The 17,639-nt window shown below is 35.9% G+C and overlaps 2 protein-coding genes and 1 non-coding gene across 3 annotated transcripts; all 3 read left to right on the top strand.

Moving 5' to 3' along the window:
- The first annotated feature begins 6,372 nt into the window (after positions 1-6,372).
- Positions 6,373-11,442, top strand: LOC130745461 (PAP-specific phosphatase HAL2-like). The gene is made up of 3 exons (XM_057597745.1): positions 6,373-6,782; positions 9,596-10,283; positions 10,980-11,442. Exons 1-3 carry the CDS (start codon positions 6,626-6,628, stop codon positions 11,281-11,283), a joined length of 1,149 nt encoding a protein of 382 aa, XP_057453728.1. The 5' UTR covers positions 6,373-6,625; the 3' UTR covers positions 11,284-11,442.
- A 1,484-nt stretch (positions 11,443-12,926) lies between these two features.
- Positions 12,927-12,998, top strand: TRNAQ-CUG (transfer RNA glutamine (anticodon CUG)). The gene has a single exon. It is a non-coding gene; the product is annotated as a tRNA-Gln (tRNA).
- A 66-nt stretch (positions 12,999-13,064) lies between these two features.
- Positions 13,065-17,596, top strand: LOC130745460 (peptidyl-prolyl cis-trans isomerase CYP37, chloroplastic). The gene is made up of 12 exons (XM_057597744.1): positions 13,065-13,330; positions 13,403-13,639; positions 13,752-13,841; positions 14,266-14,361; positions 14,599-14,706; positions 14,847-14,896; positions 15,110-15,209; positions 15,421-15,474; positions 16,438-16,596; positions 16,695-16,817; positions 16,957-17,006; positions 17,100-17,596. Exons 1-12 carry the CDS (start codon positions 13,169-13,171, stop codon positions 17,209-17,211), a joined length of 1,341 nt encoding a protein of 446 aa, XP_057453727.1. The 5' UTR covers positions 13,065-13,168; the 3' UTR covers positions 17,212-17,596.
- The last annotated feature ends 43 nt before the right edge of the window (positions 17,597-17,639 follow it).

Here is a 17,639-nt window from a genome sequence, read left to right as displayed (position 1 = left end):
TCGTACACTTTAGACAACCAAACATGTCTAGGATAAAAAAATACAACCTATGGCTATCCTCAACTTTCTCGCATGATCTATCAATACTTCAACCTTCACTGTTACACTGTCCCTTTGAAATGCAATTTACATGTGAATCTGGATAAAAACAAAACGAATTGATACAAACAACCATTGAAGATTGAAGAAGAAAGAAAACTGATGTCATTGAAGTAGATGCACTCCAGAACAAGGATCATAGGAATCTGGTCTATATTATTTTTACTGTGTAGTGCACACAGGCTAAGATGCTAATTAGTCATAAACTCATAACGCACCACTAAAAGCATATACATATTCTACTCAGCAGTATTTATTTCTCCCAAGGAAGATTTGAAAACGATACATGGTTTAAGAAGAAAGTGTTCAAATGGCGAAATTAAATTTCACCAAACAGTCAGTTTATATAAATGAGTTAAGCTCAAGTTTTGCAGGCTAACCATTAAAAGCTCATTAATATCTTGTGTGTATGTAAGTTAGAGAGAGAGGGGGGAGAGGGCAAGAGAGATAATAATTTCAGATAAGAAAAAGAGAATAGATAATAATTCATTCCAAGATTGTTAAGAAAATATGACACATACCTATTGCTTCAACATTCCAAGATGGTGTACTCACGGGGTTCTTCGATGGTGGGGCTTTTTGAGAGACTTCAGGAGCTGATTGTGAAGAAGCTTCAATTGATGATCCAGACGCTGATTTTTGTGGGTTGTGGAAACGCTTGAACCTTGGCATGACTGCATAAACAAAGCAAAAACCTATCAAGCAACAAAATGATTAATAGCTCAAAATGACAGTACCAATCAGTTCCCAATAACAGTATAAAAAAATTCTGCTTCATAAAATATTGAAATGATAAGGAAAATGTGTTCTTGTAGTGCAATAGAGATTGCCTTGAAACTTATTCCTGCCTAAAACACAGTTAAAAGGAGAAAACAAGCCATTAAACATCAACAAGAACAAGCTCTTATGGGGAGCAAGCAAAACATAATACCATCACTGTTTATAGAAATATAAAATAGAGATATGCAGCTATAAGGGATAATCCCATTTATACTGGCTACAAACATCACCAACACAAGACTTGGAAAAGTAAATATAAATACTAGTGTGCAACGTTCTTCTATAACAGAATATGCAGCTGATGTCAATGCTAGATGCTGATATTAAACAGAATAAATGATTTTATACTATTCGCTTTGTTTCTAATATAGGAATTTTAGTAGCTAAAAGGGGTTCCCCATTCAGATTCAACTTGAGTATTTCATTGAAAAATTGGGATTGATCCAAGTTATCAATCGTATGAAACAAGTCAACACTCCCAGAAGCCAATTGAAACTGGAAAACCTGTATTCACTTCCACAGTTTTACTCGATCATATCATACCAATCCAGCCATAGATATTCAAGTTAAGCAAACGAAATCGACTTACCTTCCAGCTCCTAAGCTCCTAACAATGTCTAGGTTCCAGCTCCAGAGAATTTCTGCCTAATTTGTGATTCCAAAGAGAAACAAAACTCAAAATCATAAGCAAAATTGAAACTCATACGGAAGTGGAGTTGAGTTCTTACCAGGAAAATGCAAGTGAAGCAGAGATTGAGCGTTTTCTCGTGAAACACTGGAGATTGAGGAATCATGAAGAGAATCGAGAGTAGATTTTTAGGGTTTAATCGAGAGTGGAATCAGGAGAGTGAAATTGAGAGTCGAATCAGAAGAAATCGAGAGTGAATCAGGTTGAAATCGGTGGAAATTGAGAGATCAAATCAGGTTGCAATCGGTGGAAATCGAGAGATCAAATCGGTGGAAAGGATTCAGGAGCTTCCATGGTTAACGAATCAGGTTGCAATCGTGAGAGTGAGAATGAGAAACGAGTTCAGAGTGAGAGTGAGATGAGAGTTCAGAGAGTGAAAATTGGGAGAGTTTAATAACGTAATTTTTTGCGGGGGTTATTAAAACCTCCCCTAAGTAATGAAAATTAATGTAATCTGCGGGGGTTGTTAAAACCCCCGCTAAATAACCCCCACTAAATCATGTTTTTTTTGTAGTGTGCGTAAGATGAATGGTAAATAGTCTATGATTCGAACTTTGAGTATGACTAATTTACTAACATTACTAACGACTAACATATGTCTATAAAAAAGAACATATCAAATGTTGTTGTGGATCTGATTGGGACTGTAGAACCGAGGATCAAAGTTACAGTTAAATTAAAAGAATGTTAGTCTAGAAGTAAGTTTTTTCTATAGGTAAATGTTAGTTGTTATTAAATTAATATAAATTATCAATTTTCAGGGTTCGAACTCAGACCCTTCACCTACAATTACCCCTAACCCAATCATGTGAGCTATTGTAAGTTAGACTCCGGGGTGGAAGTGTTCGTTGGAATCTAACAAACACATTTATTTTTCAAAAAAGACTAGTGTTCTTTACTCGTGCGTTGCACGACAATTAAATTATTGTAAAGATGAATCAGTAGTAATGTGTTTTAACTTAGTTTAGGGTCTTTTCAGTAAGTATAAAAGATATGGAACCGAACATATGTTACAAACATGTAGATGAATGGACCACATTAAATATATTAATTTGATGAGGTTGTAGATACCTCACAGTGTCAACACTTGAATAGTAATAAAAGTCAAGTTTTTAAGTAATGCATTACATTGAAATTGAAATAAGATAAACATAACAAGGACAGCAACATGAACCCTTCTTCGAAATTGTAGTCCATGATTAATGATAAAGACTTCATAACCAAGCTTGTTGTCAATCAAGCATATTTGAGCTATAGAACCTATAAAGGAAAAAAAAAAAATTCAGTGTCAATACAAATATAAACTGTGTATAATTTGAGAGTGTTAAACTAACCTTATAGAAACGTCAATAATCCTTCAAATTAGATGATCAATAAACTGCTTGTTATCTTTTTTATGCTGTCAACAATAAAGAGAATAACCAACGACTTCAGCAACATACTTTCCAAAAAAGGCGCATTCAACCCGAACCCTATTAAGAAAATTGAGAAATTATAAAACCTTACTCATAATAATCAAAGATGGAAAAAATATGAATAAGCATTGAACATTGTGTGTACCCATCTTGGTCAAGTTCAACAGTAATCTTTTTCTGCTTTGTTCCATCTTACTCAAACTCAGTTTTTGCACTTGCACCAGTGAGAATTCCAATCACATTTGCAAAATCATAGAAACACTAATCCAAAACCCAGAACAGTAATTTAAAAATCAAAAGACTAAAAAAGAGTATATACCTATTAGAAAAGACGTATAAAGGTCCTTAAACATTATATCAGATATTGGCACAAAATTGTAAGGACTTAAGTTGATGGCCTTGTTAAGAACCAAGCGCACAAATGTATGAATATCAAAGTTGATCTTGAATGAGTGCGAGGTTGGACGGAAATCACGACCGATTTCACCAACACCAAAAAACAAAATCTGATATACACGTCATTCACTCAGCAAAGATTGGAATCGGTATATAAGAGTCTTCCTAACCGTAGCATGAATCTTACAACCCTGGAATTCAATAAAATGAGGAAATTTGAGATTATAGTTTAAAAAAAAAGAACGTAATACATGGTTATTATGTGAAAAAGTGATTTAACTTGTCATCCATAAGAATCATGTCCATGGAAAATGGAAGCTTGGAGCCATATAAGCTCGGACTAAGCCACAACTGGTTCACCTTTGCAACAATAGATCAGTTCTCCTTTGAGGCATCGATGGTGGCGAGATCGTCGATAGCCATTAGAACAAAGCTAATAGCATGAGATGATTTATATAGGAATTTGAGAATTAGAGTTACTGGTCAATGAATGTTAAAAAAGAAAAAAAAAAGGTTGGACGGTAATACATATCTGATTGTAAAGAGGTAAAACTTTTTTTCCAGGTCAATTTTCACTATTGAAATTAATTATTATGGACCAAATACCATGCGTTACACGTGAATTACTCATTCTGATTAGTAATTAAAGGAAAATAGGAATTAAGATTAACATGGTGTTATTACAGTATTTAAGGTTTGACTTTTATTGCAAACCATATCAATTTCTTTCAAGAATTAATTTCTTTATTTTCGTACAAAAAAAACAGTGCGTATTTATTTCAAGAACGGGTCATTAATATGGTTCTCAAAATTAAGTTTTTAAGGTTTGACTTGTAAAGCAGCATTAACATGGTGTGAATGCTTGAAAGAAATTAACCCGTGACTTGCTCAGCAGAATTAACACCCTTTTAATTCTTGACTTCTTTTCCTTAACGGAATTAACACCATTAATTCTTCATTCAGTGCAAGTGCTGAATCTCAAATTCAAGGCTGTATATATCCGTTTTAAAAATAATTTGAAGAATCAGATTCAAACAAAAAAGTTTCTGCAGCCTAAACGTTGAATTTGAGAATGTTTTCACCTTACTAAATTACCTTTTTCATGCCTACCAAAAATTCAAATTTTTTTGAAAAATGATAATCAATGGTATAATGGTATATGTATACAACTTTTATGTTAACAATTAATTAGGGGTTATAAAACAATAAAAAAAATCAACATTCAAATGGCTTTGAATAATGGGCCTCCATAAAAAAACTGAAATTAAAATGGTTTTCTACTATTTTGGTCCAAAACAATCGGAAGGTGACAGTTGTCATGCAAAGAGGGGGGTGGGTGAGAGTCATGCTTGGAGCGCCAAATCATGAAGGTGAGTCTCACAATCTTCCTCTTTTCTAAAGTATATAGATATGCAACCATTTCACAAAAGGGCATTAGTTTTAACACCCCCTTATTAATCCCACACCCTCTTTTATTTTCTAAATTCCCTTAATACCCTCTCTTATAAAGAGATAGTCAAAGTGTGATAGTATTTTCACACATACTAAGTGTGAAACATTTTCACACATACTCAATTCGCACAATTGTGTTTCACATTCAAGGGTGTGAAACACAATTCAGTTTCGCACTCAAGATCATTAGTGTGAATGGACTTTATTTTCAATTTTAAAATTTTCGTTTATTTAGAATTAGATTTCACACTCAAGTGTGTGAAACATTTTCAAATTTCACACTCAAGAGTGTGAGTTATTGAACTGTTAATAATTTTTTAATTTTTTTTTTGTTTTTTTATAATTTTCATTTCACACATTTCACACTCTTGAGTGTGAAAGAACCAAGTGTTAATAATTTTATTTTTAATTTTAAATATTTAGTTTTTAATAATTAAATTTCACACTCAAATGTGTAAAACATTTTCAAATTTCACACTCAAGAGTGTGAGTTATTGAACTGTTAATAATTTTATTTTAAAAAAAAAATTGATTTTTTTATATTTTCATTTCTATTTTCAAATTTCACCCTCAAAAGTGTGAAGGAACCAACGGTTAAGAATGTGAAAATGTTTTCCACTCACTGAGTGTGAAATACTTAAAACGAAAGGAAGAAGGTGAAGAGAGAACGAACATACATCGGTTCACACTTACAATGTATGAAATGTTTTCACATATATTAAGTGTGAAAAGTGGCAACGAAGAAAACTATGAGATGAGAGTAAAAGTGAAGGGTGGTGTGATAAACAAAAATGATGGTAGTGATAAGATAGGAAAAGGGATATGTTTGGAATGAAATTAAATTGGCTTAATTGCAACTTTGGTCCTCGACGTTTACCAATGCCACGATTTTGGTCCCCCACCTAATTTAATTACATGGATGGTCCCTAACGTTGTAGGTCGTGTGCAACGTTAGTCCTACCGTTTATTTCTTAATGGAGGAGACTTACGTGGACGTCTAGTTGGAGAGAAAAATGAGGTATGAGGAGAGAGGGAAGCACGTGAGTATCACGTGAACTCACGTGAACCTTATATGAACCCATTATACCCAAATCTGAAACCCTAGGGATCTAAATCGTGTTACCTTCTTCGTTCTAGGGAGGTCAGGGGTTTGGGTATAATGAGTTCAGATAAGGGTCACGTGATACTCACGTGTTTCCCTCTCTCCTCATACCTCCTTTATCTCTCCAATTGGACGTCCACGTAAGCCTCCTCCATTAAGAAATAAACGGTAGGACTAATGTTGCACACGACCTACAACGTCGGGGACCATCCATGTAATTAAATTAGGTGGGGGACCAAAATCGTGGTATTGGTAAACGTCAGGGACCAAAGTTGCAATTAAACCAATTAAATTTTAAAGGGTATTTCAGATATTTTGGTGCATAAAGAAGGATGGGGATTAATTGAGGGGTGTTAAAACTAATGTCATTCACAAAATCGCACAAGCAAGACAAATATAAAAAGAGAAATATTTTTTTGAGAGTGTGACGCAAAACTGGTGAAAGTGAAACCACAACACAAACAAAAACACTTTGGGTAGTTTGCTTTCATTTCACCTTTTCTCTTCCGAGCAAGAAGAGCCCCACATTTTCTCTCACTCACTTTCTATGCTTTGGGAATGATGCAATTGTCCCTTTGCAGAAGAAACTAACCCCATAATCATGTAGAATTCGCATTCGTTTTCCCCTTTTTCTCTTTGACGAGGTGGCCACGTGGTAGTAGGGAACCCTCTCATTCTGAAGCTTCTTCGGCCATGGGAGAAGAAGACAACTACGCCAGGGAATTGGAGGTGGCCGTTAGGGTTGTTCACGTGGCGTGTGCTCTCTGTGGGAGGGTGCAAGAGAGGCTCCTTGCGACCAGCAATGATCACGTTGTGTCTAAGGATGATGATTCTCCTGTTACCGTTGCAGGTATTTCGCATTGAATGTGAATTGGAATCCTCTTTGCTCGTTTTCTTGGGCTTGTTGTGAATTGCATAATTGATATTGGGTTTGATTTTTTTGTCTTTTTTGGTTTCTTGGGTGTGAGAAAATCTGCATTCGAATCATAGTATAATAGTTGCTAGCAAGATTGGTATTTTTATTGCTGGAATCAAATGGGGTTGTCAAAATCTTGATTTTGCAGCTGTGGTGAAATGTAGGATAGCCCAGTTTGGATCAAATTCAGTGAACTGTTCTTAGTGAAATTGAAATCTTCCACATTCAATAGGTAATGTAGCTTCAAGATTCATATGGGATTGGCGATTTTTTCTCTTCGCTTAGTAAAGTAGTAAAGTATGTCTTAGAAATGTAAGATAAAATCTATTAGCTTAAACATTTAGGATAGATAGTTCATCACATGATATTAGGAGTTAGTACCTTTATAACTAGAATTTCAAGTCCATTCTTACCACCCCATTCTTTTAATAAAAAAACAACAGGTGGACCTGTACATTGCCCACGCTTCACGGTTCAAACGACTGTTGCTTGAGGGGTTGTGGTGTGTTTTAGAGATATAATTTAAAACTATTTATGTGGCTTCTCCAGATTCTTAAGTTTTTGGAAAGGCTCATGGCACTATATTGTGATGGGCCAGTTTCAAAATGTATCCAGTGTGAAGTGTTCTGGTTCTTAGTGGAAGCGGCAACTTTTGTGGCTAATTGAGCTTGAATCTTAATTCCGAAAGTATTTGTGTAGTCTACCTTGCAGATTTTCATCCTCTTCTTCTATTGCCCCTTTATTTAGATTTATTTGAGCTCTTATTGGACATTAATGCACAAGGTTAAATCAAAAGCAGTCTGGTGTGTTACTGTGTTTATTTGTTTGCCATAGTTTGATACATTAATTTAATCTCTGCATCATGATAGGATTTCTCCCTATATCCTTGTCCTTTGTCAATAGTATCATTATAATCGCATTGTGTGTGTCTTATAGACGATTTTGGCACCCACTTGTTTGCATAATGAAATATTAAACAATGTAGATGATCATGGCCATGTTAAGGAACCATAAAATTGCAAAACAGTTTGTTAGATGAAAATAATGTTCATTGGAACTGCAGTATTCATTTCTTTTAACTCAAAGTGTGAACGTTTCCATTACAGTTATTGAGAACCATTTCTAAGTTTAAGTTGTTTCGTGAAGACTAGTGAAGAGCTTTATACCTAACATATCCTTTCATGGGAGTTCCCTTTGGGCTTGAAGAATGTACAATGCATGGGCCCATATAACGTGCTCAAATTCAACTTTTATTTAGAAGAAGGACGCTGATAAGGATGAAGCTCCTAACCACTTCTTCATATAGGCTATTGTATTATGTCAAGAATTAAATGTCTTATAGCATAAACTACTAGGTCAGTGCTCTTGTGAATGGTTTTAAATCAAAAGAAGCTGTTTCATAAGATGAATATTAAGCTGTGACATCGATTGTTTGAGATAAATCTAGTGCGTGTGCACACATGCACACAACTGATACAAGTTATATATCTAGGTCAGTGGTTGGAATCTTTTTAATGTTTTTATACATATCTGATATTATTGTACATCTAGTCTATATGATCTTTTTCACACAGGATGAATTGCTCTGATCTTAGATTCATAATCGGATATATCAAAAGAAATACATATGCGCTTCTTATATTGTACTGGTAGAAAGATTCTGCATCCCCCACTTACCCTAATTGCATGGTTCACTCGTATATTTTAATGGAGAAGAGAGAAATATCATTGTTGGGCCATAGTCATCGGACTGGACTGGAATATTCAATATCTTTTGCAATCAAATATGGAGACAAAATTAATACAGTAAAAAACTAAAAATCAAACCTTATATCACCCGAAAGAAACTTCTTGTCTTAGATGCTTTCCATGTTGAAACAAAGCATTGAATCTAAAATGCAAATAGTTGTTTGAGGTGTGTAACCTGTAGTTGGTGGTGTAAAAAGATGGTTGGAATTAATCGAAATTTCGGAGGTACTTTTTTCTGTTTCGAAGCATTTCAATACAGCGGTCCAAAAGTTGTCGCTTATGGTTGTACTGATTCACTCAAATTCACTGATGACATGTAGAACTAATTAGAGTGAGGTATGAATATTTCACAAAGGAAAAATCCATTAATATGACTATGGTTCATAATTTCATATGTACTCTTTGGAGATGTTTCAGACTTGCTGTATCTATTACTACCTTTCATGGTGTCAATATAATGTACTGTCTCTTTAGTTGGTGGGAATCTTATTTACATTGTGGTTGCTGTTTTTTTTATTAACATGAAGTTAGATTGCTCAATGTTTAGAATTATTTGGTATTTTACTTTGATTGAGCATATGACTTATGAATGTCTGAATGCCAGTTTGTCATTTTCAGGTTGTGCTACCCATAAATTGTTAAACCTGTTTTGTGGGGTTTATAAGGGTCAATGTGGATACTTATTTATTTTTGTTATTTAGTGACAATTCAACTTCAAAGGCTACGTCCAGATAACTACCTATTTTTGTTTCTACAAACACCACTTTTATCTTTCTCTTTCCCTGTATACACGATTAGTTTTCACAATTTTGTACTTAGACCAAACTAGCATGTTTATATTCCTATAGCACTGAATATTCTTAATGAGGATATTTTACACTACTATTAGTACTATGCTGCACTTTCTCCTTTAGCTGCATTATTATGTGTGCTCAAAATTTGGTTTTTGATGCAAGTTTTGCTTACTTTTTATTATTTTCATATCTCTGCATGATAAGACTTGAGTGTTCAAGCAACTGTTAGTTGGCTGCTATCAGAAATTTTTGGGGTTCAAAATGTGTCAATTGTTGCTGAAGAAGATACAGAAACTTTCTCCAAGGATGATTCAGCAGGCTTACTGGAAGCTGTCGTGAATACTGTCAATGAGTCTTTAGCCTTTGCATCCAAGTATGGTCTTCAAAGTCCAGAGAGGACACTTGGAACATCGGAAGTCCTTGAGGCCATTGGCCGCTGCAACTCAACAGGAGGCCCCGGTGGAAGACATTGGGTACTTGACCCTGTTGATGGCACATTAGGATTTGTACGTGGGGATCAGTATGCTGTTGCTCTAGCTCTTATTGAGGATGGAAAAGTTGTTCTCGGAGTTCTTGGGTGCCCCAATTACCCTGTGAAGACAGAATGGCTAAACTATCATTACCAGTATCATCAAACAACATCACAATCATCTCCAACAACTCCTGATGCATGGGGAAAAGGATGTGTTTTGTATGCAAGGAGAGGCAGTGGTGAGGCATGGTTGCAGTCATTAATTCCTGGTGATAAGATGCTAGAATGGCCAAATTTTGCTAGACCTATTCAGGTTTCCTCCACAGATGATCCTGCATTGGCAACTCTATGTGAACCAGTGGAACGGGCAAACTCGAACCATTCCTTCACAGCTGGTCTTGCTCACACGGTGGGACTTAGGTATGTTATTTCTTCTTTTTTCTATCAAATGTCGAGCTTTTCGACCTATTTCACTCAACTCATTGGCTGTAAGTACTTCCATTTAAATAGTAATGCAGATTATATTTGAAAACCAAGGATGGTGTTAAAATGTTTTAGGATTAGACTAACATAAAGGTCACTACAAGTAGATTTTAGTCAGTTTTATATATGACATGAGAATTAGTGAAGAGAATATAAAAAGAGCCAGACATTTTTAATTCCTGGCACTTACATGAAATCAGTAAGGAGGCAAAAGAATTTCTCTGACAACTTGAACATCTAGTAATCATAAAGAGTTGATTTCTATTTCATACATGTCTTATTAATTACAAACTTTGGAAAAATTATAACTCAACTTGTAAACTGATGATGGGAATAGGTTCATGTATGGAGATTTAGGTTCACTTATTGAATGCATCTCCTAGGAAGGAAGATATAGAAAAAAGGAATCATGAACCAGGCACCTTACTTTGCTTGGAAATGATAGCCTGTTCTAATCACATCAATTCATGGTTTCATTGAAATTCGCCCAAGTTCTTATTCCTCTGAAATTCCTTGTTTACAGTTTCTTTCAAAACTGAATTTAAGTTAATGAAACAGTTTCTTTTCCTCTTACACTCTTTCAAACACAATCATTGGGATTGAACTGCTCTTCTCTTTCACAATTTGATACAGAAAACAGCCTTTACGCGTCCACAGCATGGTAAAATATGCAGCTATAGCCCGGGGAGACGCTGAGATATTCATGAAATTTGCAAAATGTGGTTACAAGGAGAAGATATGGGATCATGCTGCCGGTGTTGTGATTGTTGAAGAGGCTGGTGGTGTGGTAACTGATGCCGGAGGTCGCCCTCTGGACTTTTCGAAGGGAATGTACTTAGAGGGTCTTGACAGGGGCATAATTGCATGCTCTGGTGTCACGTTGCATGAAAAATTGATCAGTGCTGTTTATGCTAGCTGGGACTCCTCAAATTTATGAGGATTTCTTTCTCCTGCAAATACATCAGTGAGGCCAAAATTTTGGTAGTGGCTGATAGTGTCCTTTTTTAATCCTCCTATTTTTTTTTTCGTTCTACGAAGTTATTGTATGCACTTTAGCAGCCAACTTTTCAGTATCCTAATAGCAAATTACACTAAACTGATGATATATCTATCTAGGATTGTGACTCGTATAGAAGAATTCTTTTCTTCCATACAGAGTGATTGCAAATATGAGATGAAAAATAACATCTAGAGAGAAAGTAAGGAGAGTAATTATACACAATAAATAGTTCTATGTCATCCCAATTGACCTCTTTTAATAAATCTTCTAATAATCATTCAATTTTTTAAATAAGTGTTTCTTTGAAATATTTACAAGATATTAATTAATTAATTTATTATCAAAACATTTTCAACAAAGTGGATAGGATTCAGGATTGCTTAGGTTGTCATTGTTTTTTAATAGGCAAATGTTAGTTGTTAGTAATCCTATCTTATCCTATATTATATACTATTTCCGAAACAAAAAAGTGGCAACTCCGACAAGTGTCACTCACTCAATCTAGTATGTGATCATGAATTTGATTTTTAAATTCATGTGTATGACAATTTCCACATGCTTGCTTATGGGAATTCTTGCGGGGATTTCCCCATTTAGGATCTGATCTTGGAGATTTTTTTTTCTCTTTATATGGATGAAGATGGAGGCGAAAATATCCCGAGACAAATCTGGCGACGAGGATCACTCTCTCTATCCTACGGAGTCTCCGTCTCGTGGGGAACGAGAATTAGGCAAAAATTCACCATGCCTATGACTAGGATGGTGACAAATGAGGGAAGTGGTGATGGAGAGCGGGGAAGCACAGGTCCTTTCCCCTGCCTCGCCCCATTGTCATTCCTATTCATTTTTTCGATCTGACAAAAGGGTTAATTATATGTCTCATTTTTTTTAAACTGGCCCTTTTGAAAAGTGTTCTCACTCTTGCATCATCTCTCATTAAACATTACCTACACCTCTTGCAAAAATATTCTTAAACTGCTTTATTGTAATCCAATATTAATAAAATTATCATTATATTTTCTATTATTTAGCATAAATTTAAAAATTAGATATATACATTTTTATAATTTATTTATCATTTTGATTATTCATAAATTAAATAAATTTTATATAATTTGAAAATAAATTAAATTTTATGGGGAATGCGTTAATTGCAGAAGCTACTGCGCTGTTGATAGGCCTGGAGCTGGTGTGGGATCGAGGTCATCGTCATGTCATGGTGGAGGTGGACTGTGGGGAGCTGCTGCAGGCGATGGAGGATGAAGAAAGCTGTCGTTTTCTGCCCATCCTGAATGTCATCCGCAGCTTCAAGACCAGGGATTGGAGCTTGAGCATTCATGTAGCTCGTCGAGAATGCAATGCGCCGGCGGATTCCCTCGCCAAGACAGGAGTTCGATCAGCTTTGGTGGACGTTTGCTTCTTGGAAGACTCTCCTCCAGATGTTGAAACGCTAGTCCTCATGGACTCTTTGTTTGTTCGTTAGTTTTTGTAGCTCTATTAGTTTTCAGATGAAGCAAAAAATAAAAATAGGATGCTGTTTACTCTATATAATAATTCTTTAGGATTTTTAACATCAATAAGGTCCCATGGTCTAGTGGTCAGGACATTGGACTCTGAATCCAGTAACCCGAGTTCAAATCTCGGTGGGACCTTTCTTCAGTTTTTGCTTCTCATTCTTTTCCTTTATCTAATCCGAGGACACAAATGTCATTACACGTCCAACCCAGAAGAGAGAACGCGTGTTCGTTCTTCCACTTCCACACACACACACAACAGCAACAGCACCACCGCAACGGATTAGGCGCGAGCAAGCACATCAACAATGGCGCTCCCTCTCTCTTCCTCCTTCAACCTCCCCTTCACTTCTCACCGCTCTCCATCTCTCTTCTCCACCTCCTCCTACTTCCACCGCGCCTCACCACCACCACCACCGTCCCCTTCTCGAATCTTCTGCTTCTCAAACAAGCTTCACCACCTCACCAAGGTCACACTCACGCGCATTTACCTCAATACAGTCGCATTTAACTTCACATTCTCACTTCAACCAATTTTGCAGGAACTGTTATCTGACACGTCAGCGAGTGTGGTTGTTGAGAGGATAACGAACCAGTTGATGAAGAGTGTCATGATTCCTGTCATAATTGCCTCCACAATTCTTCTTCCTCCGTTGATCGATTCGTCGCCTCCGGTTGCGAAGGCGGTTCTGTATTCGCCGGATACAAAGGTTCCAAGAACAGGTGAAGTTGCTCTCAGGAAAGCCATTCCTGCAAATGCTAGCATGAAGGCTATACAGGTTCATTATGTAATTGTAATGCAGCTGTGTAGTTAGATGTAACTGGTTAACTACAAATTGTGGACACTGAGTGTTGCATTATAGAAACTGTGTTAAACTATAGCTGTTTCAGGACTCTCTTGAGGATATTTCGTACTTGTTGAGGATTCCGCAAAGAAAACCTTACGGGACAATGGAGGGGAATGTCAAGAAAGTTTTGAAGGTATTCAAAATCAAACTCTTATTTTGTTTTATTCATCTGAGAAATAAAATCACTAATTGAAGTGTTTTCCGCTCTAGAACTAGAAGTTTGCAGATATGTCGTCGAATGAATGACTAGTAGTTCATTTTCTTTGGCTTTGATATACTCCGCATATGCGCAGGCCTGGGGATTTTCTAGTTCCTATATTACATCTATAAAACCTTGGTGTCTTGTTTTTTGTTGATAGAAAGATCAGGAGATTGTTGTATATAGCTTAAGTAGTTTAGCACTATGCGATTTGCATGTGGAGTTTGTAAAATTAGTTGCACCTAATTAGAATATGTTCCTTTGGCTTTCGTATTCTATTTGGTCTGACCATAACCCTCTTGTTGTATCATAGTCATATGAGGACTTAAATTTTTGTAATTATGTTTCATTGCTTCAGATAGCTGTGGATGAAAAGGATGCTATATTGGCAAGTATACCAGCAGAACTGAAGGAAAAAGGCTCTTTGGTACATGAATCTCTGATAGGTGGAAAGGTATTTTAGAAAGATACACCTTCCGCAACATGTGAGTGTTTTGAGTATACCATGCGCTTGTTCCTAAAAGGTTGTTGGATGGATGGCAGAGTCAGATGAAGAAATTTGAATGTGAAATTTGGGACTCATTTTCAGTTCATCATGTTGTGTTTTGTAGGACAAAATCTCCTACAATGTTATTTAATTAGCACAATAGGTGAAATTGATAGTTACCAGAATGACGTTGATATTTTGCAGGGGGGGTTACAATCTCTCCTTCAATCAATAAAGGAACAAGATGCGGATAGAGTTTCTGTGAACCTTCAATCTACACTGGATACTGTAGCAGAGTTAGAGTTATTACAGGTACTTCAAACCAGATGATATGATGTTGTTATCTTGAAATCAATAGTGCTTATTTTTCATTTTCCTATAAAATGACTGAATTTATGCAACAACACTATTACAACCATTTCCAGAATTTGAACTTGATATTGTTGCAACAGGCACCGGGGATATCTTTTCTGTTGCCGGAGCAATACTTGCAATATCCACGGTTAGTGACTCCTATCACAAGTCACGCCGCCTTGATGTAGTACATAGATCTGTCTAATGGATACTTCAGACATACCTTTTACTTTAAATCTTGAAACATGCACGAGACTGACATAAAAATGATCATGCAGTTAATCGTTCATAGTGAAATTCTTTGGAAAAAATAAATAATCTAAACATTGGGAAAAGTCAATAATTTCCCAACTTCTTGTAGGCTTTCAGGGAGAGGAACTGTCGAGTTCATCATTGAGAAAGGAGATGATTCAACATTTTCTCGAGTTGGTGGAGAAGAGAGAAAAATTGGCACACTTCAGGTAAAATTCAGTCCATATGTTTCCCTTTATGATCAGCCATTGGTTGTTCATTTGGTGGGCCTCAGGTCGCCTAAGTCCTTAAAGGATTAAGAAAAAGGTCCATTTCAAAGAATAAAACATACTGAAATGCACACTTGGGTCAAATGGGGCATGGATAAACAGTTGGTAGATCGTATATTAAAATTAACTGGTAGTTAACCTTTTTTTTCAGGTTGTTTTAGATGGATACTCAGCTCCATTAACGGCTGGGAATTTTGCAAAACTGGTAAGGTAGTGGAACAGTACTTCAGCCTAATGAATTTTGCGTATGTCTATTCCTTGCTAATAGCCTTATTGTAAACCACTTTTGATTTTCATTACTTCTGATGGTTCATCCACACTCTTAAGATTTTCCAAATTCTCAGTGAAGTAAATAAGTATTTTTCAAGTTTTACATGATGATTTATGATCTTTGGCTAATATCTCAATCATCACTAACTGTTTCTCTAGAACTTTTCATATATCATTGTGAATAGTGCATCACTATTTTTTTTATTTTTTATTTTTTTGTGAAAAATACTTATTTGGCCCTTTGGGGTCATAGTTTACATACACAAGAAAAAGTGGCTTCCACATACTTGTTGCTTGTTTGGATAAGCTTATCTTTCATCAGAATCGATTCTGAAACCTAAAAGCTATTGACAGAAGTTTCTCCCCATAATTGATTATGGCTTCAGTATCTATTGTAGAAGGGTTTCCAAACATGCACTTAAAACTTGTGTTATGGTTCTAATACACACAGCACTTGATCAACAGTTCTGTCTAAGGAGAATATATTAACTGGAATACAGTCATACACGGATTATCAATTTGAAAAATATAATATCGTAACAAAGACAGAGTTGATTACAGAGAGGAAGAGTCGACTTAAAAATAAACATGGAAACTAGGGCAATAGACAGCTTTCAGTGAGGGTTTAAAGTGCTGCTGAAACTACTATAAGGGAACAGAACAATGAGGAAGTAGGGGTTTCATCTGTTGAAGAATGCTAATGACACTGCAATTATCATTGACTGAACTTGTGATGTGTTGGAAATTGGAATTTTTCTGTTCTTAATTTGTTTAATGTGCATATGAAGATTTAAACTGTGATATTCTTCCTGTTTTAAGCAATGGTGTTTTAAACATGTGGATTATTTGATTGTACCATCTAATGGAAACGTCGCTCACACAATCACATAACTTTCAGGTGATGGATGGAGCATATAATGGTATAAAGCTTAGCAGTATCAATCAAGCTATTCTCTCAGAAAATGGACAGGATAAGAACATTGGTTACAGTGTTCCCTTGGAAATAAAGCCCACTGGACAATTTGAGCCCCTTTATAAAACAACATTAAGTGTGCAGGTATGTTTTTGTTTTATTCTATCACAAATTATGCTGCGGACTTAATTGACATTTGGAATACTGTTCTCATTTGTTTTCTCATGTGTGTATTGTGGAAGGATGGAGAACTTCCTGTCCTTCCTCTGTCTGTTTATGGGGCAGTTGCCATGGCTCATAACGAAGCCTCTGAGGAGTATTCATCACCTTATCAGTTTTTCATCTATCTCTATGATAAACGAAATGTAAGTGCAATTTACAGATGTCCCTGTTACTTTACTTATTCGCTTATATCAAGAATAGTGAAATGTGGAAGCAGAATTTTCATGTTTAGATGAGATATCTTTTCAGCCTAGGTAGCTTATTATTCTTTTCCTTTTGTAGTCTGGCTTGGGAGGGATATCATTTGATGAAGGCCAATTTTCAGTTTTTGGGTAAGCCTCGTTAGTATTAGTATATCTTGCTAACTAATCGACTTTAGAGTTTAATTTTTCCTCTTTTGTTTTCTATGCTATTAAAATGTGCAGATACATAACCACTGGGAGAGACATTCTCCCCCAGATAAAAACCGGTGATATTATTCGTTCTGCGAAGCTTATTGAAGGCCAAGACCGCCTTGTCTTGCCGAAGGACAGTTGAGTGAGTTGGTCTCATGGTCTTGCGGTGTTGCCAAGAAGGGAAAAATCTTTCATTCTTTGTAATATATAAATACTATGCCGATGGTATCAACCTGATTTTCTAGGTGCAGGTTGTGTTGTACTTTGTAAATTACCTGATAATATAGGAATAGATTGAAATTTCTACTTACCAAAAAATCCAATTGCCCAGCAAGAGAATCCTGCCAGAACCTTTTGGGGAGAAATTGGCGCCATTTTCTTTGCATTTACAGCTGGGGATTATAGACAAGCACTTCATTCTTTACTCTGCACTATATTATGAATTTAACCTAGGTTCTCACTGTTCTGGGAATGAACATTGAGGATAGGGATAGTACCTAGAGAGTGGAAAATTGTGCTAAAGAGAATGAGAATGAGAGAGAGAATGCTGAATTTCACGTGTTATTTTGT

Source organism: Lotus japonicus, chromosome 3 (assembly GCF_012489685.1).
Source record: "Lotus japonicus ecotype B-129 chromosome 3, LjGifu_v1.2".
Taxonomy (NCBI): domain Eukaryota; kingdom Viridiplantae; phylum Streptophyta; class Magnoliopsida; order Fabales; family Fabaceae; genus Lotus; species Lotus japonicus.
This window is presented reverse-complemented; position numbering and strand designations above follow the sequence as displayed.

What these genes read in the sequence shown, in the direction of transcription:
- LOC130745460 (XM_057597744.1), top strand. Translation starts at nt 13,169, where the DNA reads ATGGCGCTCCCTCTCTCTTCCTCCTTCAACCTCCCCTTCACTTCTCAC. An exon ending in ATGTCAAGAAAGTTTTGAAG is followed by an intron (nt 13,842 to 14,265) that starts GTATTCAAAATC and finishes TCATTGCTTCAG; the next exon opens with ATAGCTGTGGATGAAAAGGA. An exon ending in CAGAGTTAGAGTTATTACAG is followed by an intron (nt 14,707 to 14,846) that starts GTACTTCAAACC and finishes TTGTTGCAACAG; the next exon opens with GCACCGGGGATATCTTTTCT.
- LOC130745461 (XM_057597745.1), top strand. Translation starts at nt 6,626, where the DNA reads ATGGGAGAAGAAGACAACTACGCCAGGGAATTGGAGGTGGCCGTTAGG. An exon ending in TTCTCCTGTTACCGTTGCAG is followed by an intron (nt 6,783 to 9,595) that starts GTATTTCGCATT and finishes CTGCATGATAAG; the next exon opens with ACTTGAGTGTTCAAGCAACT. An exon ending in GCTCACACGGTGGGACTTAG is followed by an intron (nt 10,284 to 10,979) that starts GTATGTTATTTC and finishes AATTTGATACAG; the next exon opens with AAAACAGCCTTTACGCGTCC.